Source organism: Mangifera indica, chromosome 10 (assembly GCF_011075055.1).
Source record: "Mangifera indica cultivar Alphonso chromosome 10, CATAS_Mindica_2.1, whole genome shotgun sequence".
Taxonomy (NCBI): Eukaryota; Viridiplantae; Streptophyta; class Magnoliopsida; order Sapindales; family Anacardiaceae; genus Mangifera; species Mangifera indica.
Genome location: NC_058146.1, coordinates 5,006,713 through 5,030,185, shown reverse-complemented (window position 1 = coordinate 5,030,185; position 23,473 = coordinate 5,006,713). Strand labels below are relative to the sequence as shown.

General features: G+C 31.4%; 2 protein-coding genes and 1 pseudogene across 2 annotated transcripts; 2 read left to right on the top strand and 1 right to left on the bottom strand.

Moving 5' to 3' along the window:
* The first annotated feature begins 3,107 nt into the window (after positions 1–3,107).
* On the top strand, positions 3,108–5,069 carry LOC123227423. Its single transcript, XM_044652213.1, has 4 exons — positions 3,108–3,538; positions 3,618–3,892; positions 4,581–4,724; positions 4,837–5,069. The coding sequence occupies exons 1-3, from the start codon at positions 3,244–3,246 to the stop codon at positions 4,644–4,646; spliced, it is 636 nt and encodes a 211-aa protein (XP_044508148.1). The 5' UTR covers positions 3,108–3,243; the 3' UTR covers positions 4,647–4,724; positions 4,837–5,069.
* A 136-nt stretch (positions 5,070–5,205) lies between these two features.
* Positions 5,206–10,658, top strand: LOC123227421 (annotated as a pseudogene).
* Positions 10,580–14,381, bottom strand: LOC123227420 (cytochrome P450 90A1-like). Its single transcript, XM_044652212.1, has 8 exons — positions 13,491–14,381; positions 13,169–13,318; positions 12,817–13,062; positions 11,467–11,553; positions 11,295–11,373; positions 11,098–11,204; positions 10,883–11,013; positions 10,580–10,801 (listed from the first exon to the last, which is right to left on the bottom strand). The coding sequence occupies exons 1-8, from the start codon at positions 14,010–14,012 to the stop codon at positions 10,696–10,698; spliced, it is 1,428 nt and encodes a 475-aa protein (XP_044508147.1). The 5' UTR covers positions 14,013–14,381; the 3' UTR covers positions 10,580–10,695.
* Positions 14,382–23,473: the final 9,092 nt, after the last annotated feature.

The window sequence follows — 23,473 nt, the reverse complement described above, 5'->3', positions numbered from 1 at the left end:
ATAAGTGGGTCGGCCATGTTTGGCCTAATATTGTTAACATATTTATTAAAAAAATTTAAAAATAATAATTTTAATATAAATTTTTTTTTTTTATTAAAATTAATATGTCAGTCGTTTAAAGTTTAATATGACTCGACCGTATATATATAAGGTTACCTTAGAGCTTTATGTATTTTTTGAGTCAATCTAACATGAAAGTCTTCAATTATATGAGCTTTAGGCCTAATATGATCTTTAGGTATGATAAATCACATCAGAATCAACCTAACCTAATCTACGGATTCCTCTATGGATGGCTATAGCTAGTGTCTTCTTCATAAGTTGTCCTTGGGGTTGGAGGTGACCAAATAATAGATAAAATTTTTGATTTCTAATTTTATGGGAATTTCATATATATATATATTAACCATTGTTTTACTTGAGAAAATATTAGCATACTTTGACTTTATATTAGCATAGTTTGACCAAATAACAAATAATTTTTTGTAATTCACTAAAGCATCTAATTTTACGAGAATTTCATAGACATTAAATATTAGCATAGTTTGACTTTATGTTACATGAAATCAACAAGCTTTTTGTTAATATTTTCAACAAATCCAGTCAGCAGATATGGGTGTCATTTCCAAATAATCCCATTCTTATTGCGTCAGGAATGATACATTGTAAAGGAATAATTTCTAGAAGAAAATCATGAGCACGGTTACGACGGCGACGGCGACGGCGACAATTTGCGCGAAGAAGAAAGGCGGCTTCGAGAACGCGTATGATAAATATTTTATTACTCGCATGTGTTTGGTTTGACCATATTTAAATTTAAAAATGGGTGCTTAGTCGCTAAGTGTTTCCGTTTCAGAATTTTCCTTTGGAATCCATTTTCACAACTTTTATAGTTCCCTGTCTGTTATTTCTTATTCCTACCCCCAGGTGCTTCACGTTTTGGCCGGTAGCGATTCAATCATTTGTAATTTTGTCCACAAAAGAGAGATATCAATTTTATTTTGAATTTAGAGTTTCTAATCCTCTCTTATTTTAATAAAAAATAAATTCTTTTATAAAAATAGAAAATGAGAGAAAACGAGATACATATATTATTATCTCGTCTTATCTTGCTTTTGTTTCTGTCTACATTTCTTTTCTTATTTTTTATATTAATATATTTATTTAAAATTTTAATATATTTTTATAATTTTATATTTTTTATATTTTTATTATATATATTAAGATAATTAACATATATTATTTGTGATATTTAAAATAATAAATTAATTTTAATTTTAGTTAATTTTATTATTTAATATGTATATATTATGCTTAAAGACTACAAAGGAGAGATTATTTTTTATAAGTATGAGAACGGAAAATAAATTTTTTATCTTAGATAAGAGATAAAGAGAAAATTTTTTTTTATAGAAAAGAGACAAAAAATCATTTTCATCTCTGTAACGAAAATAAGTTGAGAATAAAAATTAATATTCCTTATAAAACCTAGGACAAAAATAGGGTATTTGCCATTCTCCTTCCCTTTTCCCTTTGCCATTCCTAAGGACAAAATTTTGCATGTGATCACATGATCCCAACGCCCTGTTCCACCATACCCGCCCGATTGATGAAATATATAAATATTTATTTATTCCATCTTTTATTAGAAAATGATTCGGTGGTTAATCTTCCAACTAACACCCATCATAAATTAATCTTGACAAGTGTCAAGGATTATTGAATAATTAAACTATAAGAAATTGACCTGCAACACAAACACGGTAGGTATTGAAAAGTGGCAATTGAAATTTGATCTTACGGATAATTTAATAAAATAGTGAAGAATAGTATAATAATTTATTATTATCATCACCCTGTTATCGGTAAAAAATAATAATTTAACTCTTACTAAAATTTTTACTCAATTCCTAACGTTTTGTTAAGGGAAATTACAGTCAGTTTATCTCAAAGTTTTTGGAGCGGAGTTAAATTCAAGTTTACCTCAGAGTTTCATTTTGAGATCAGCTTTGAGTTCAATTGAATGCTAAAAAAAAAATCATTTTAATTGATTTATATTAAAAAAAATTTAATTCCCCGGATTGGTTAACCGAATATTTTTAAATTCGAATTTGAAAATATATAATTTTTAAACTAGAATTTACGTTCGAATTCATTTAACTTAAACTTATTCAAACCAAACTTATTTTTGAGCTCAAATAAAATTGATTGGAATTTAACTCTATTTATCGGGATTTGTCAAAAATATATATTAGAGTTACAAATATTAAAATTGAAATCTATATTATACAAAATTAATTAGTTTATGTTAAAGTCAAATCCACAATATTTATATTCTTATATACCGCTCTCTTATTTTTAAAACACATATTACACAAAATTAATTAGTTTATATTAAACTCCAACTGACAATATTTATATAAGTTAAAGTCTAATCCACAATATTTATATAATTATATATTATATTTATTAGATGTGGGTATTTTAGTTTTCAATATGTTCGCTCAAATACTATCACTTAGATATATTAAAGTCCAAGCCACAATAATTATATACTTATATGTTCCATTTATTATATGTGAAAATTTTAGTCTCCAACATCTCTGTTCAAATGTAACTATCTAAACTATTAGATTTACCATTTGACTCAAAAGTTAAGTTATTAAACCCATTATTTGAGTCATATTTTAATATCATATTGAAAAAATATATTATTTTTATAAATATAAATTTAGAATTCATATTATTTAAAATTAATTAATTTATATTAAAACTTAATCATAATATTTATATATTATTTTTTAATATATTTTATTTATTATTTATACATTATTTATTAGACGTGACACTTTCCATCCCGATAAACCAAGTTTGTTGTTTCTGTGAAAGTTAGCACCAAAACGATGTCGGTTGTTGTTTCTTCCCCTTCCTAAACAAGTTTTAGGTATTTCAGTTAACCGTGCACTGATGTAATAATAATAATTTTGTGAAAAGATAACTTGTCTAGTCGACCAATTCGCTTCTGCGTGTGAAAAGTTCCACGTCTTTGTCTTCTCTCCGAGTCCAGTCAAAACCTCGTTCCTTGGCCTGCACCTTCCATTATTTTATTGTTTATACTTTTGTTTTTTCCTTCTACCCTCTCAATACTCTCCTTTTTAAGCCTTCCCTTCTGTCTTCCGCCACTTTCACACATAGAATTCATCGATACTTTCTCCTTCTTCTTCTTCTATCTCTGTACATAATATGGGGTATTTCTCAAAGTTTTTGATCTCTAAAGAAGAGAAATCAAGAAGAGTTTTAAGAGGTCTTAAGACCGTGTTCTTCTTGATCAACATGTTGATTTCTTTGCTGCTTTTTTCTGCCCCGGTTTTGCTTGTTATTGCTGATACTCTTCTCCCTTCTGCCCTTCTTTCAGCTGCCATTTCTCCTTCTTCTTTATCTCTCGAAACCCTCTCTACCCGCTTCACTAACTACGATTTTCGCTATTCTCTCATCGACATACCTTTAATCTCCATCATCCGATCAGCCATAATCATCTGTGAGTAAATCAAAAAGTTTTTTTCTTACTGATCCTGAGAAATTTCATCCGTATTTATCTTTTATTCTTTGTTTTACAGTTGTTTATGGATTGTGCGATGGACCACGGCTTTCAAGAGGGCCGTATCTGGGGATTACAACGATGTGTTCAGTGTTGTCTATAATTTTTGTTTCTTTAAAGGCTTCCTTCGTGTTTAGTGTTTCAAACATGGATCGAGATGGGTATTTTAGAGCCATGGAAATGGCTTTGTTCATCTGTTCACTGGTTTTAGCCATTGGGCATATCGTGGTGGCTTACAGAACGAGTTGCAGAGAAAGAAGAAAACTCCTAGTTTACAAAATCGACATCGAAGCTGTAAGTCCTCTCTTCTGCAAATAATTATTACTGTAGAAGATTTGAATTTATTTAATATTCTTCTGGAAGGTCAGAACATTAACATATGACTCGGTCTGCCTAATTTTTTCCTCCGGGGAAATTTGTGTAGAAAAGTCCAATTTGTTGGTCTTGAAAATAAAACACTTTTGCAATGTGAACATAAAATGTGGATACCATTTTGTTTAATTTTCCAGAATAAATATGGTTGATCGTTTCTAGTTGCTGACTCAGTCCCCAGTCAGAATGATACATAAAAATAAAATCTTTATATGCAGAGAATTTGACGGGTAAGTAGGATTCTATACTGGTCAATTTTGGCATTTATATGCCATTTGCAACTCTACCCAGAATATAATCTTTACCTGCCTTTCTCCCTTTATGTTTCTATAGAATCCTACTTACCAGATTCCCCCATCAGGGTTTGTTGTCCACATCCCGAAAGCTAACAAAAATAATTCCTCAGCATCAAATATGAGCTGGGGTGGCCTATGATCTTTATTCCTTTCCCATTTAAATTTGTGCCTTCAAAAAGAATTGGGAAAGGTTTTATTTGAAGCTGGATTCAAGATTTTTTGCATTGGCAAAGTGGGTTTTCATTCACATTTCATCGTGACAGAAGAAATCAAATGATCAAATTATAATAATATGTGTGGCATCATGTGCTCAGGTCTCAGCTGCAAAGAATGGTATTCCAAGGTATCAGAAGATTCTCAAGGAAGAAAGAGTTAATTAATCACTCAGTATATATGAACAACTGATTTCGACTTGGTTATAATCTTTTTGGCGTGTCACAGTCAGAGTCAAATTTCAGGTAATCTTCTCAATCCGTTCACCCATGTGCCCACCATAAAAGGAAAACATGAAATTGTTTAATCACGGTGTCAAAAGCTAACGTAAGCTCTGGTGATGGTTTCCTGATACAGATTTATCTGAAGGTAACTTGGGATCAAGAACAAGTTAGCAGGCGGCTAAATATTAGTAAAAAACAGCAAAAAAATTACATTGTGCAGAAGTGGTGGGTTATGTGTATCAGTAGCAAAACTGCAGGGGATGGATTTAACATTCATCTGTAATTAATATGTACAGATTGTATTTGCATAGTGAAAGATTATAGAGTATTAAACGAAATGGCCGAAGGCCTTTTTGATGAGTTCAAGTTCACTCTTGATATCCATGGCTACCAACTTAACAAGTAATTGAACTTTACAAATTCATATAGAATTATAATCTGATGAGAACAGGGGTACTGATTAATCACATTTTGTCTGAAAACACTTTATTATGTATAAATCACATTTTGCCATTCAAATCTTAACTTTGTGAAAGAGAAAAATTGTAAAAGCATATAATGTATGTAGTTATTTTTCGGAAAATTTGGAAAAAATAAAAAAGAAGAAGCTATATTTTCCTTCTTCCTACTCTTTTTTTCAATCTTCCTTTTCTGTCTTCTTCTTCTTCCTTGCCGTCGCCTAACACCACGACACAATAGAGTACTGCTATAATTCCTCTCCCATTATACATAGCATCTACAAGTGTAATCCTTGTACTGCAACTTCTTACTTTCGCCTAAACTATTGACAGAACCACTGACCATTTCCCCCTTGAAAGCTCATGTATCGATAGCTACATCCTTCACTTTACTGTGTAGATACCCTGATGCTCTTTGGCATAATCCTTCACGTGACTCAATTGTGTTATGAATTCGACTCCTCTCCTAGTTGAATCGGTCCGAATCGGGCAGGTGGAGCCCGCAAAGTACTTGTACATCCAGAATAAATCTTCCACGACTTCCAACCCGAACCCGCAAACCAACAAGAACATGAAAACAACGAGGAACATAAGGGTTCCAAAAGAGGACCCAAATAGGGGCTCAAAATGATAAGCAAAGATACAAAGAAGATAAGGTTGAGAATCCTTCTAGCAAAAGTTAATCTAGTGAGGAGGAGAAGAATGGAGCTGTAGTCATGAATTTGTTTTATGAATAATACGGTGAATATATTAATTGCAATTAGTTAGCATGGTGTTTTTCATTACTAAAAACGACGACGTTTAATAAATATCCAGAAACTTCCGTAGTCTTCTTCCATGGCTATGACACTCCGGCTGTCTCCGAGACATTAAACCGAACGATGCAACACGCTGACATAGGTCCAGTAAAGGCCTGGAGAATCAGGTTCAATTTTGAGTTCTCAGGAGGCAATGTGGACTCGCGCCGCTCGCTTACCCGACCCGACTTCTGTTCTCGCAGCTTCTTCTTCTAAGGTTTAGCTTAACTCTTACAGCTTGTCTTTAATTTATACCATGTGCTGAGTTATTTAATCTAATTTAACTTACTATTGTTTATAGGTGTTGCAAACTGATGTGAAGCTGAATATTATGCAATATGCATTGGGTTAATAGATCAATTTACAGGACTGTTTCGATTGGTGCTCAGATCTATTCTAGTAGTAGCAGCAATGCTATACGTATGCTACAAATTTCTTGGCATCCTTATAGTGACACCCATTTAGGAGTTTTTTCCTCTGACACAGTTTTCAGGTATTGTAATATTCTTGATTTGATAAACTATGTGCTGAAATATGCTTGAAACGTGCAAACGTTCGTGTGTGAATTTGAACATTGTTCAAATTGTTGCATAATGCTTTAAATATGTGTCGTTTTCAGCAGTCGTTGGAGGTAGTACGTTATAGGAAATCTCTCAAACGTTATTCAATACACTCAGTTCATCTCAATTAGGGCACTTCATGTTGACGGGAGAAGATAGTTCTACCAATTGTCAGTAAGATGCAGGACATACTGTTTAGTGGTAATCTTACTTTGGAGGATTCATATCAGCCTATATCTGTGGCTTTATTGCACTTATGATTGTTTGATTTTAGTATAAGCAATTTTATTAACTGACTATTTGTAGACTGTGTTTTTAATTGAATCTTGTGTTGAGTTGTAACCATTCTTTCCGTTGGTAGACTTTTTTTTTTTGTCTTAGATCTCATGCAACCAGAGCAAGAATATTATCTACAGTCTGTTGAACCAGGTCGATCTAGGAATGCTGCATCAATTTGCCCTGTTGATTTTTCTTTTGGTGGAGACCACCTGTTGGATAGATCTAGTGTAAGTTCACTTGATAATTTATATAATCTCATTTATGCATGTGAATTTTTTATTGCACAGGATGGGATTTAATAGTTTGTGTGGTCGTCCCATTATCACAATTTGGGTTTCATAAATTTGCTTAATTTCACTGTAGATATTTTTTACATTGTGGTCCTGCACTGGAAACAATCTTCTGATAACAGAAAGGAGTAAAGCATTTGATGCAAATTTGCCTTGGAAAGTTATTGCCAGTGGAAGCATTAATGATACTTTTCAAAACAGAATTATCTCATACAAAAGTTTTTACACTTTTTTGCTTTTGCCCATTCTTTAGATATTTCATAAGATGATGTCATTCAAATTTTCTGTTCTGTAACAATTCATCCCTTCTTCTAGTAACATCTGTGTAGCTTTCTTGTACTTATTTTATTCACAACCATTATGTTTGGGTAATAAGTTTAAAATTTCCAATGTATCATCAATCTATAATGAGCTTTCTCCTGTTTCTGCAGGTTTTTGTATTATTTAGTGATGGTCAATATACATCCTCTGCCCAATAGTTCCATTTGGAAGGTACTTTAGATACTAATTATTCTGCTGTTTTTCATTTCTGTTATTCTTAATTTTTTCTAGAGTTGGTGGTAGACAGGCAATACTGTGTTTTATTAGTAAGAAATCAAGGTGTTTGAAAAAATTTAGCAGGAGGTAGAGGAATGCGCAATACTCGGTGCCTGAAAATATCAGTGTGCTAGTTTTATTTAATGGCTAATTATTTGTAGTCAATTAAACTTGTATTGAATTTGCACCGGTGTCTACAGATGGCGATCCATATTGGAAGCATATAGTGATGCTCGTGCTTTTGGTCTAAGATCAAGCAATTCATCAGCTGTCAGTAATTCTGTTCTGGCAATCTCTTGTTTAGAAGCAACATGTGCTGTGTTGGCTCAAGATGCAGTGGATGAAGGAAGTCCTCCTATGCTAAAAGCTCATCCTTGTGCTTTATTTAATTCATCACTTTCTTTGCAGGCGTATATCTATATATTTTGTTACACACATCTTGCAGTAGCCTATGCTGAATAAATGCTTTTAAGTTATAGCATATGGTAGGTAAACTTGAGCAAGACATGCTTGTTATTTATGCCCAGTGGCTTGTTTTTGTGATAATATTAAGTGTACATGTTTCTACTATTGGTGGCTTCCTTCCAGTAGCCAAATCTTTTTCAAATCTAGCCCTGCTGATTTTTCTGAACCATCTTCTAAAACCAACAAGATCTTGATTATTAATTTCTGCGGGGACCTCTGCGGAAAGTATGAAGGATGAAGTGCTAAGAGTTCAGGGGGCAGAATGTGAAGGCCGTGCAGCCAGTTCTGTATAATTTGGTCAGCAAAGACTCAATTCTTGTGACTGCCTGGAGTGGTGGGCAATTGCAAATAGATGCCCTAGCAGATGAAATCCAGCCAGTCTGGGTGGTTGGTAGAACACCTCGTCTTCATGTTGATTCTCATGACCATATTATTGGTCTTGCTATGATTTGTGAGCCTATGTCAGCTCAGCTTTCAATTGTGAAGCTTGATCAACCACTTGAACATACTGTCTGGTTGGGGCATCCACCTGCCTTATTTAGATTGGCTACTGTGGACTTGGGCTTGCCTAGGAATACAAAGAGTGGTTCTCATATTACCATGTTTGTTGATCCACTTATGCAAGAAAGATACGCACTTCATGATGGAGGAATAGATTCAATAATGTTGCATTATCTCCCATTTACAAGTCAAAGCTGTGCTACAGATGACACAGTCAGAACTCCTTCCGTGCATCCCGTCCTGAGTACATGCCAAGGAGAAACCTACTCATTATCTCCTTTATATGGATTTATGTCATTGTCGGATTCATTTGGTTACTCATGGATTGTTGGAGTCGTTGGAGTCATCTCCACTCATGAATGTATTGTGCTAGAGATGAAAAGTTGGAAGTTATTGCTTCCCATTCAAATTGATACAGATACGAAACCTAAAAGGGAAAGGAAAGAGACACATACTCCAGATATCATAAGTAAAGAACTTCTGGTTGGTCCAAAGATGGTTCTTCATCCCCAGGCCTCGCCAAATCTTCATTCTGTTGCTGCTGATTCTATTGAAGGTCGGTCATCTCTTCATCAGTACTTCAAGCATTTCCATGAAAATTATGTTGCATATGCACATTAGGTTAGAATGTACAATCCAATTCACATACAATTACTGCAGTCCCATTTGCACTAGAATTCCTTTCATATAATTTAGCTTTGTCATTTTGATACTATTGTGCTTCTTGTTGTACATTGTTTAGACAATTGTGTTTTGGCGGTGATCATGGATCTTTTAATTGGCTTAAGACTGGATTCAAGTCAAGCTAAACTTGAAACTCGAGCTCACTTCAAAGATGCTTAAGTTCGAGCTTGAATTGAGTTTAAGCTGGGTTTGGTACTAAAATAGTGTCGTTTTAATGCATTTTGGTTAAAATAATATCCTTTTGTATCAAAATTTTCAAGCTGGTGAGCTTAATGAGTCGAACACCCCTAAAGGTAGAGTTCGAAATTATTAAATTCTCAAACTTGAGTTTGAGTTTAAACTTAAACAAGCTCAGTTTGAATCTAGTCGTAGCTTTATCCTATTGATTTTCTGAGTAAAATATTAGATGGCATGAAACTGATTGGAGCAATGTTCACTTCAGATGCTCTTTTATGATTGATGTTTAATTTGTATGATAATTTTGCTTTTGCATTTTCTAGGTGTACTTTGAGCTCAAGCATCATGCACCACAATTGATGTGAATCATCAATGACCAGCATGCTCCTTTACTCGAGGCACCAGAAAAGATTTCTAAAGTTGAGGTGAATCAACCAAGATTGGAAGAGAGGATCGATCATGCAATTGAGGTACATACATAGTAGTCTAGAACAACGATTGCAATGCTTGAGGAATCTGCCTGGGGCACATAAGAAGCCATTGTCTAGAGCTGAGAGAGAATTTAAGTCTGAGCTTTTGGTAATCAACTTCTCTTCACACTAAAAATACTTTGATCAAATTTTGACCTAATCCTAATATATTCTAGTCCATTGGGGTTTTAAATTTTTTCCTTACAAACGATGGCAACTCTTTTCTAGATTGGCTGGGAATGGGATCACCTTTTCATAAAATATATTACTTTTTATGGTTTTTGCAGATCAGTTTACAGGAGTTGAGTTAGATGCTTTGCGTTCTTCTGTTGAAGCATTGAGAGCGAGGCTGAGAAGGCTGACTCAATCTTCAACAAAGGGCAGTACAAACAAACAATGGCAGACATTGGTCAAGAACAATGTCCAAGATGCCCAAATGTCCCAGCTGAAATCCGCATTGGAAAAACTCACAATTGTCGACAGTGAGAACTCAAAGAAAGTTAAGCTTGTTGAATCCTGCATTAAAAAGGCGGGAAAGCAGCGGATGCCAAAACCTAGCGTCGTTTCGGTTCAGCCGTTGAATTAATGGAAAGTTTACACATGCAGGCACAAATTTGGGAGCAAAGAGAATCAACCAGTAAATGGGGCTGGAAAGGAGTTAGTCCAGGGAGATAACAGGTTTTAATGGTACCTATTGACCTTTATTAATAATAATAATCATAATAATTTATAGTCAATATGATTATATTTATTAAATCCAACATAAAAACATAATTACTCTTCTTCTTCTACATTTCGAGGTGTCAGAATAATTGGATATCTCTTCTGCGTTCTAGTTGTTGGAAAGAAAACTATCTTGTCCTCTTCAGCTGGAGCCCAACTGTCAACACAAACCAATCTGTATTTAGATTCATATTTTAACATCTGTTTTACAAACTTTAAAACCAGAATCAGCTGTTACCTGAAACAAGTAACTAAGTGATGAAGAAAAACAGAGAGCTCAACTCTGGCAAGTTCATAACCAGGGCACCGTCGTGGCCCTCCTCCAAATGGGGTGAACACATTCACCCCATTTGTTGCTGCTGAATCACTCTGTTCATTTTTAGGTCATTAATTTCCATGATAACTAATAATAAATAAGAGATGAAACTGTGAAATATAAAAATAAAAACATACCTGCCATCTCCATGGATTGAAAGAGCGAGCATCTTTAAAATGATCATGATCTAAATGTACTGCTCTAAATGACGCGAAAACTTTCCATCCTTTTGGAATTGTGTAACCTGATTACATATGTAAAAAATATACAACATTTATTTTCCAGAATCTGTCAGAGCCGGAAGAGGGCGAAACTAGCCGGCAAAATTTGATACCTTTAATATCAACATCAGTCATTGCTCTTCTAAATATTCCACTGATTATGTTAGCCAATCTCAGTGTCTCATTAACAACCTGAAAATAAGCAGAGCCTCATTGAACCATAAAAGCTAAGCTCCTATCAATAAATTAGTAATTTACTTCTCGTTAAAACTGTTATTTACTTACACAGTGAGTAAATGGCATTGATTTATAATCACTCCATTCAAGACCTTCTCCTTTTTTCTTCTTTCCTCTGATCCCCTCATGCTCCTCCTACAAGTCAAAAGTCACCTGAGTTATTTTTAAATTTTTTGAAAAGAATTTTAACAATTAAAATTGTTTCTAGAGTAGGGATGACAACGAGCCGTCCCCATAGGGGAGACTCCCATAAGAGATATCAATCTTCATCTTTGGTTAGTCTCCATTGCGGGAATGGTAATAATTCCCCATCCTTTTCTTACGAGAAAAAACCTCATACTGTCCTTATCTCCATCCTCGCAGAGAAAAATCTCTTATTTGAATCTTTAAACATAATATAAATATATTAAATAATAAAATTAACTAAAATTAAAATCAATTTACTATTTTAAAGTCATAAATATTATATAAAATCATTTTAATATATACAATAAAAATATAAATAAATTTTAAAAAATAAATATTTTAAAATTATAAAAATATATAATATTTTAAACAAATATATTAATATAAAAAACAGAGATAGATATAGAGATAAAAACAGAACCAAAGACAAAACGAAAACCTATATATTTCTATCTTTGATTGTAAAATTATTATTTTTATTTTCGTAACTTTTTTTCTGTTTTTACAAGAGAACCTCATTTTGATGAAGGTCAAAAATTTTAAATTCGGTTCAAAATTATAATTTCTACTCTTGCATACTCATTCAAAATTCAGATCCAACGGTCAGGCTTGAAAGAATCACGTGACAGCACAAAGATCAAAAACAATCCTAGGAATCAGGCGTAGGGTGGTGAATAGAATAGGTGGCTCATTACATCATTCTCTTTCCACCGTTTGATGCCGTCTCCTAGAAATCAGTACCACGCGGTTTTCAATGTACTTGCAACGCATCGTACAACAGCACCCAATTACCCTAACACCCCCCAATCACTAATTAAGAGCAGGGGTGGTTTAGTAATTGACGACATGAAACGTGATCAGAATCAAGATAATATTGCAGTCCGGTGAGTCAAATGTTGGTCCGTACTTTGACTTCACTTTTTGAAGTTTTTAAGCATCTAATTATGAGCCACACTACATTCCACCAATAAGGAAAAAATGTGCAAAAATGGCGATTATGCCCTCGGCAAGTTACCCTGTCAATGAAGGTTGCAGAATTTAAATCCTTTCTTACATTATTTTAATATTAAAATATTGACCTATCTAAATTAGTAAATTTAAGGTATTCACTGAATCTAAGAATGATTAATTTAAATTTATAAAAAATATATTCGACTCGAATGAAGTTCCGCGTTAGAAGAAAGAATTGGAGATTATGGGGCTTGGTATTACCTTTAGTTGAGCCAATGCAAGAGGGGTCTCAGTGAGGAACTTGACAGCAAGAGTCATAATAGTGGAGGTTGTTTCATAGCCAGCGACCAATAAAGCCAATAAGAAATCCACAATTTCCTCGTCGGAAAAGCCATCGTCGCCGGCCAAAAGGGCACCCAACATGTCACTCTTTCTCTCACCCCCTTCACTCTCTTTACGCCTTTCCCTAACTATCAAACTCAACGCCTCCGCCACCTTCCTCCTCGCCTTCAAAAACCCAATTAAATTAACCATAATCAATATTAAACTAATCAAATTATTATTATAATTAATTATCATCATTTATTATGAGAGACAAGACAAGAGTGATCACTTGAATGGCTCTCCGATAGGTGGTGGATAAAATCGGCAAAGGGACCGTGAAGAAGCCTTCAATAACCAGAACGTATTCTTTTCTCAGACTCTCCGTCCATTCTCCGGGATCAAAACTCATTAGTTGCTTCACTGTTAACTCAAATGTTATCTGCAAAATTCAGTATCAAACAACAACCAATTTTTTCATTAATTAATTATTATTATTAATTAAGCCGACAAATATTCCTTTAACATTCAAGAGCGAAAACCAGAGACAATTATTCCTGCCGGATATCGCCACTGAGTCAACACAGTTTGAGTGGACGATTTAATAACGTTACCTTTTTGGCTTCTTCCATGAGCAGGATGCGGTCGGACCAGGAGGCCATATTGAGGCGGACTAGGCGGTCGATGTCGACTAGAAGATGGTCTTTTATGATGGAGGAATTAGCGAAGCTCATAGTTAGAGAATGCATTCTCTTGTGGAGACTCCCTTTCATCAACAAAAGAGAATGCTTTCCCAAAAGGTTCGATATGGAACTCGGGTAGCTACACTCAAATAGCCTCCCTTCGTTCTGCAATATGAAGCGATTCGCTTCTGGGTCGGCGGAGAACACCGTCGGTTCGCCGAAAACATGGGTGGTGAATATAGAGCCGAACCGGCTCACCCTCTCGTCAATGAACGGCTCAGGGTTTTCAGTTTTGTACGCCGCAATCAGCTGTAAAGTCTCTCCCAGAAAGGGCAGACCCAGACTCCCCGGCGGTAACCGGAGACGCCGGTTCCGGGATGAACGGAATATAAAGAAAAATATTACAACTGAAATAATAACAGAGTAAAACATACCATGAAGAAGATCCGCCATGGAAGTAACTCTGTGAATATTTATTTATTTATTATAGACATGCAAAGCTTAAGTTCTTCAAGTAAAGGAAAGAAGCTTTGGTGGGTTGTGTTGGGTTGGGGTATTAATGGAGAAGAGAGGGACGCACACGAGGGGTATCTGCAAAAATCAAGAGGTTGTAAGGGAGCAATGAATGGTGCTGACAGAGAAATTTTATTACCATACATATCATTTAAATTTATTTCCAAGTATGAATTTTCCGTTACTCTCTTTCTTTCTGTCTGCCTGAGAGGATAAGATTTTGGAAGGAATTCCTGCTGGAAGGGATGATGGCTAAAGTGTTTTTGGGACACTGCCAAATTGGCATATGACACATCATATAATCGCCTTGCTAAACCACCTATAATGATAGTCCAAATATGAGTTGACAATAAAATTGAAGAGAACCAACTTTGAATCCATAAATACATATATTTTTGATATATATTATTAAATAATTAAATAATTTTAAATTAAATAATATTATATATTATTTTATTTGTATAAATAAATATATATGTGATATATAATCATATGATTGAATGTCATTTTATTTTTAATTCAAAATCATTTAATTATTTGATGATATATATATTTATATATTTAAATTAAATACGCATATTAGGTACACATAGTTTTATTATTTTAAATTATAGATAATCACACTGTTAAAATATGAAGGATTTGTATTTTCTAGTATATTTAATTATATGAATAGTATACAAATTTATAACTATTATATGTCTTATATAAAATGTATATTTAAAATATTTATTACCTAAGAAATAATATATTTAAGATATACTTTAATATAAAAAATAATATATTCGAAATCCATTCAAATATATTCTAACACTCCCTCAAACTCAAGTGAGCAAAAAATTTGCTTAGTTGAGTTTGCAAATTCGTTTTTTCACTTTCTACATAGGTGAAGACATGAGTGAACCAGATAAACTTATCTTTTCACTTTCTACATAGGTGAAGAAGTGAGTGTGTTGGAAGTAAAAAACTCATGTTCTCACTATCTATACAGGTGAAGGTGTGGACGTGCCTGAATAAAAACTCATCTTTCCACTTTCTACCTGACGTGAGTGTGTTTAAACTACTGAACTCATCTTTCCACTTTTTATATACGTGAAGGGGAAGACGTTAGTGAGCTGAACTAAAATGTTGAATGTTCGACCCTGATACCATGTTAAAATATGAAGAATTTGTATTTTCTGATATATTCAATTATTTGAATAATACATAAATTTATAGCTATCATATATAGTATATAAAAAATACAAATCAATATAATTAATATACGATAATGTAAAAGGAAAAACATATATTTAAAATATCTGCTAACTTAAGAAATAATATATTTAAGATATATTTTAATATAAAAATAGTATATTTAAAATCTATTCAAATATATTCTAACACACATTATCACATATTGTGTTTTGTATATGTACTTATTTATATATTCAAAAATAGATACATATAATATTACTTTATTAGTTAAACAAATTACATAATTACTTAGGAAAGTAATATTTCGCCAATTGCAATCACATAGCATGTTTTAGAACTGATTTTATATACTAACTATTTGTATACATAATATTACTCATTTAAATAAGGGACATGATATTAAAGAGTAATATGATGTGTATCAAAATTATTCACCCATATAATGATATATATTAATATATACTTAAAATAGATACATATAATTTTATCAGATGTCAGATACGTGGGTATATTAGAACAAGTTTTTGAATGTGGGTATGACAAAATAATTGAGATACATGTGGCACATGGGTTACCCTAAAAATTAATGGAAGGCGATGTCAACTAAAGACGAAGGTGAAGGGTTTTGTGTGGCCCTTGTTGGCCATAGAAAGTAATGTAACATTATACAAGAACAGAAACAGAGTAGGCGGCTTAACTTTCTACTTTCTTTATGGCATTTAGGCCACTCCATCGACTTTTCCCAATCAGTGCATGTGTCGTTTTGGCCCACGCTTGGCTTTAAAACCCAGATGCAACTCTCTTCTTCCTGGAAAATCAGATGATTAATTATTTAATTAACCACCAACTTTGTTAAAAATAATAATGCAGATAGAATGTCATTATGCTTCCTGATTGTTCCACCTCATGTCCAAATTTTGGTTCCATAGCTTTGCTCTGACATTCAAATGGAAAAGCAAGTGTTAATCTCTTGATGTATAATTGTCTATTTGTAAACCCTAGTTTTCTCCTGAAAATCCACCTAAAGTCTTCCTTTCCATTGTCATTATTATTAACTAATGTTGTTAATAATTATACCATTAGCACTAGAAAACTAAGTTTATTGATGTGGTGATCAAACTTTCGAACCAAGATGGGTGATCACATATACATACATTATACATACATATATAGCAAGTTTCGAAGAAAAAGAACAAGAAATAGCTCTAAAGTAAGAGAAATACTATGTACATACACTTTTGGGTATATAATTATGATACTCAAATGATATATCATTATGTAATTTGATATTATTTTATTTTTAATTTAAAATCAGTTTATCATAACATATTATCTAAATATCTAATTATATACTTAAAAATGTGTACACATAATTAAATATGACAATTTTGATCTGAATTTAAGGTTTTCGACCCTAACGGGAAAATAACTCCCTGATAGAGATAGAAAAAAAGATAGAGAATTCTTGTCATTCTTGTAAAGAGAATAGATTAGGGACAAAGATTAATATCTCATATGGGGACAAAGATGTGAACGAGAAATAAGATATTCGATCCCACCCCTTCCCATTGTCATCACTACACATAATATTATTAACAAAGTAACTAGTTCTAGCTTAGCTAAACCACCATTCACGTTGTCAAAATATAATGAAGTAACATGCAATTATGACTAGGGTTTTGGATTTGTAATGAACATCAAAGTGTTATCATAAATCTACCATGTTTATTTCTTTCCACATGGCCCCCATTTGGGACATTAATTAGCTCACCACCGCTAGACATTTCATCAATCATCATCTCTATGAACTTCCCACTTCTTATTTCCCCCCATATATTGCTATGGCATATTATATAATTATATTGACTCAAATTGTAAAGCCTTTTGATGTGAGAATCCCATCATCTTCATCATGTGTTTGTGTGCTCCTCCAATCACTAGATTAATAACTAAGTTTACAAACCCTAGTTAATTTATTCCTAGTCTTAATCCCCTGTCATTCTCAATCTTTATTCTATATCTTAATCTCTCTCCCAACCCATATCCTGTTTATGTTTTATTATTATTGTTCAAACCCACCTCGTCATCCACCTTCGCTTAAGAATAATTAATCAAACTTGTTAAATGTGCAAGTGATATAAATATATATTATTATATTTCTGGGATGCGGGCAGAATTCAGCTTTGTGATAATCTTGATTATGGAGTTTTATGAACATTTTCTTATCAATGAAGCCGCCGGATAATGGGAACCCAACCCCCCTTATCAGTGTCTCTGTGCTGAAATTTTAGCTAATCTCTTCTTGACACACAACCTTACTGAGATCAACAGTAGGCAATAGTATCCCAAAAATTAACTTGAGTGATAAAAAAATAAGATGTCATACATAAAATTATATATGGATTCAAATCATTCGAATATATAAAAAGATTAACCTTTTAACTTATTTGATACAGTAATAATAAGACCAATTACTAAAAAGTGGTTGTAATATCAGTTATTGAATTTAGAGTTTAACGTATTTAATATAATTGGATCGAACAATCCAAATCTAATATAAAAATATGAGCTATCTGTTTTATCAATAGATAGTTATAGACATTAGTTATAATACATTAAGAATATTCTCATATCAAAATCTATTACGTACAAATCTCAAATCCTCGAAATCATGGAGAATTTATAAATTAAACCATTTGTCATTAAGATTTAATTCTTAAAATGGTGAAGTAGAACCATATCCTTCAATTTCGTTCATTGCATAATGAAATGTCCCACAACATCTCATCCCACGTGTGAGGCAACAATGACAATTATACCTCATAAACAACCCAAGATGTCCACATCCTTTCTTTCTCTTCTGGCCCATATCACCATTATTATCAGTTACTCGGCAAATTTACTCTCTGCAAACGCCAAATTAGCACCAACAGGTTAATCAAATTAACCATACTGACCCAAGTGGTAGTTTAAGTAATAAAACTGACAAAATTTTCAAAGGAATGAGTTTGAGTTTGAGACTCTGTGACATTCTATCAAAGTTAAATACTTAAATTATTTGATACAGTAATTATAAAGTCAATAATTGAATCCCAATAATGCTACCAAACCACACCCAATTGTACAATAGTACTAGCCATGGCCATGGCTTACTCTAGTCCACCCCTTGCCTCCATGCTTGCCCTACCATTCCTAGAAGATAATCAAATGACAGCTATTTTTCATAAAGAAAATTTTCTATATTTATCATATTGTAACGCATGTTCCTTTCGGGTTATTCAGCCATGCCGACACCATTTTTGATGAATTAATATCAGCACAATTACTGAGTGTGGTAAATTATATTTAGTGTTAAACTGAAAATAAATGCAGAATTTTTGTGGGTATTTTTGTAGATGAAATTTCAAGTAGAAAATTTAGAAGACCACAAGGGAGAATTGGGATGAAGATAGTCACAAGTTGTGGTGGCTGGATTAACATGTCAGTTTCATAAAATGGACCACAAGATCTTAGCAAATCTTATGATCTATTTATTCGAATTTATAACTAGGGACAAAAGAATTTAATTCAATTCTTCTCGAGCTTTTCTTCATACGTATACACATGCATATGTTTTTCTTCGATTGAACTCTAATTAATCTTTGAAATTACTTTTTGAAACTGAAATTGAATTAAAATTAATAACTTATTGAATTAAGACTTTAAAGATTCGTAAAATCGATAAAATATTAAAATTTTTAAAATAAATATTTAAGTTGAACTCTCTATCTCACTTGTCAAATTTTAATTTAATTAATACAAATACGAATAAAATCTTCTATTATAATAAAAAAAAATTTATTGAATTTTGTTAAGCGACCCAACGTGTTGAAAAGCCAAATATAAATGACTGAAGACTTTGTTTTGACTTGTCGAGCAATAAGGCAAGGTGAAGACAAATGTTAGGCTTAATACAAAGTAAGAAAAATAGGAAGGAAAGACATTGTGTTCTGAATTATTGTATATATAATATATTGATTCAGTAAATTACTATTTCCCACACAAGGTTTAACCACCTAAATTTAACTCAGTCAAAATAAATTAACCGTTGAAAAACATATAAAAAATTTTTAATAATAAAAAATCTCATTAAAATTAGATTTTTTAAAATAAAATTAATTACACTAAATAAATTAAATTAAGAGTATTAATTAAATATATTAAAATTTCAAAAAAAAATACAGCATAAAAAGCGTCGGTTCATCGGGCAGACAACACTTCTGTGTGTGCGATTTGTCAGAATTGGACATCAAAGAAAGACAATATAGTTTCATAAAAATATGCAAGTTAGGGCATTTTGATCGTTTACTTTATTGAAGATTGTGTTAGAGTTTTTTTTTTTTTAAAATAAAATTAATATTGAGTCAAGATTTGTAATTTGTAAAATTAGCAGAAAAAATATAATGATTCTGTCAAAGTATGAAGGGTATAAATGGGGAGACAAAGGACAGGGAGTCAACTGAACAGTGTGGTTTTGATTATGGTCATTGACGACTCACGAGACAGGAGGACTGAGACATACGTGTGCGCTGACATTTTTACAGCTTTAGCTTTCCCTTGTACAAATTTCACTTCCCGATGTCTGCATGCACGAATGCCCCCCCCCTGCCTCTGCCAGTGCCTGTCTCTCTTCCACGTGCATCCTCAGACACTCAGACTTCACATGCCCTTTTTTCCCTATTCTCCTATTTTTATCACCAAAGCCCCTCCAATTAATCCTTCGGAACGATGCCTTACTAGTACCAAAAACATTTTAAAATTTTTAATAGTATTTATTATATTTTTAAAAATAATAATATATTAATTATAAATAATAATTATTTTTTACAAAATATGTGATATAATAAAATGTGATTTATATTATATGTTAGAAATAATTAAATATGTCAAATTAATGTTTTATGAATTATAATAAACATAAATATATATATATATATTTAGCTTCGAGTTTGTGATAAAATTCATTTGAACACGATAAAAAAAGTTAATATGAGTCATTTTCACGACCTAATTTACTTCACGTAATATATTCTTTTAAAAGACATAATCTTTCTATGCTTTTGTTTGGTGTGTAGTGGAGAAGAAGAATTTTCTTCTATTAAACAAAAATTGCGCTCATTCTCTTTGAAGAGATAATTTAAACATTTAAATAGATGTCTAATTATCAAACAATAACTCTCAACAACTTGATAGTTAAGTAAATCAGATCAGATCGATTCGTTATAGGTGGACTCAAATCTAATTTATCTAATACAGAAAATTAAATTTTCAAAATAAGATATGATATGCAATTTGATTATCATAATTTTGCAACTACTTCTTCAACGATGTTATCAGGATTTTCTATATATTTACATAAAAAGGCATGCAAGTGAGTTGGCTTCCAAGACAATCGATCAAATCTTTAAATCCTTTGCATGGGTACGCATATATATTAATTTATGGGAAACTAAAATTTTATCTTTTTTTTTTTACCGTGTATATATTTATACCACTCATTATCAAACTTAAACAAAAATATCACAATAGTATTATATTTTTCTAAAATATTCTTATTGATATAACTCATACAGAAATAGAGAATATCATATATTTTTTTTCCTCAGCGTTCCAGTGAGGAAGGAATCACTGCAATATGAAAAAAAATCTTCAACAAAGAAGACACATGATTGAACAATAAAACTTGTATGTTATGTGTTTTCTTTATGAACAATTAAAAATAAAATAATATATGGTAAATTTATATGAAATTTAATTTTATTGTGATTTCATATTGTTAGATTGTTTAATACTGTTATTTCACGTTATTTTTATTGTTTAAAGTTGTTATAATATTATATTAATAGTTATAAAATATAAAATTTTAAATTTGAAAAATTTTCAGAGGAAGAACGGATTGGCACGTTAACGTCACCAACCCCCTTTTTGGATTTATTTGTTTTTGAATTGTCATTCATGCAGTAAAATAAACTTATTTGTAATATTTTAACTTACATTGGCCTCATTGCTGGAAGAATCATTCATGCGGTAAAATAAAGTTATTTGCAATATTTTAACTTATATGGGCCCCACTGTTGGAAGAAAATTTAGAAGTAAAATCAAGTCATTTGCAATATTTTAACTTATATGTATGGGTTCCACTGCATGAAAGAGAACTAAAAAAAAAAAATAAATCCAAAAGAGAGGTTGGCGACGAGGGTTGGCGTTAATGCCAAAGGGTCTGAAAATTTTTCAGATTTAAAATTTTATATTTTATAATTATTAATACAATATTATAACAACTTTAAACAATAAAAATAATGTGAAATAACAATATTAAACAATCTAATAATATGAAATCATAATAAAATTAAATTTAACATAAATTCATGAACATAAGTCTATCATACATTATTTGATTTTTAGTTATTTAAAAAGAAAACACATAACATATTTATCTAAATGTGAATGATTTTACTATAAAATTTTTGTAACAAATGTTAATTATCTAAATAAATTTAACAATTTTTATTTCTCTTTCACTGGAAGAGTGAGGAAAAAGAAAGAGATAGTATTCTCTCTTTTTGCATAAATTACATCAATGAGAGTATTTTAAAAAAATAAAATACTGTTATAATATTTTTATTTAAACTTTGAGATGAGTGATATATTTGTATACGATAAAAAAAGAGGATAAAAATTTCAATTTCTCTTAATTTATGTGCATGGAAAGTTATATGATTTCGTGCGGTTCTTCTATGGCATTATCTACCAGACTAGGAACCAAAAACAGAACCTGCCATATTACTTTTTTTCAAATCTTTGTTAGGTCGCCGTCGCCTCCATTTGAATTCCATTAATAACTTATTTCATTCACACCAAACACTGTTAGCAAAAACCACATAATACCTCAGAACTGCAGAATTATAAATTATAATTATTATGCTTGATTTGCTCACAAAATAGACTATAAAATCGTATATTTCATGAATTAGGAATTAAAACAAATCTGTTTGTGTCGTTTTATTGTCAAAAATTGTTCCAGAATACGTAGCAAAATGGGATGTCAAAGACTTTTACGCCTTATATGGTAAAACTAGAGAAAGGGGACACTGCCTTTCTTTATTTAATACTATCGGGTTAATTGGTCTCTTTCATTAAAAATCTAATAACCCTCGTTGACTCACATTTATAATTTAAATTAATAATTATAATATAAAGTATATCATTTTATTTTTAAATTATATATTCATCTGATTTTATTAAATGATCAAGAAAAAAAATGTAAACCCACTTTATTCCAATAAACACTTCTTCCTCTTCTAAAAAAATTTACTACAATAATACATATTTTTTTAACATAGCCAGCACAAATTAAAGTAAGATTTGCCATCTTTGCTGTAAAGTTTATCAATTATGTAAATTATTTTATCCCATGAAACGACATGGTAGAATATTGACACCAAAAGCATTGGAAAAATAGTCATTGGATTATTGAAATCTTTAGCGGTAATGACAAATGCCGATGTGACATTGCCGGCCAAATTTTCAAGGCGTGTCTTTTAGATTCACGTGCATTTACTTTGAACAATATTTTATTATTAAAATAAAAAATTTAATTTAAAATAAATTATTTTAAAAATTATTAAATAAAAATTATTATTATATTTACTATAATTTAATAAAAATTATTAAATATAAATAATTATTATATTTAGTTAAAAATAATAAAAATTATTAATTTATTTAAATGTCTTTAAATATTATTATTTTAAAATATTTTTTATATTAATTGAAAATAAAATTATTTTTATTTTAAAAAAATTAATAAATAAAAAATATAGTTATAATAAAATTAAAATTATTTAAATAATCTTTCAATAATTAAATTATTTTGTATATTATTTATTATATCATTATTATTAATAAAAAATAAAAAATAATTTTATTATTTATAAATTAAATAAAATAATATAAAAAATACGAGGTAAAGTATTAAAACCAAACACCCTCCTAATTGAATTCATGGTCTCTAATCAACGAGTACACATTAGACAAATAAAATAATCCCACTTTGTTGTTTTTGTCTTTTAAGATCTCAGTAATTTCTACTAATTAATTATTATTAATTAAGATGGAAATTGTAGTCCATTTGGCCATCGGAACGGTGACATGTGGGCACATTC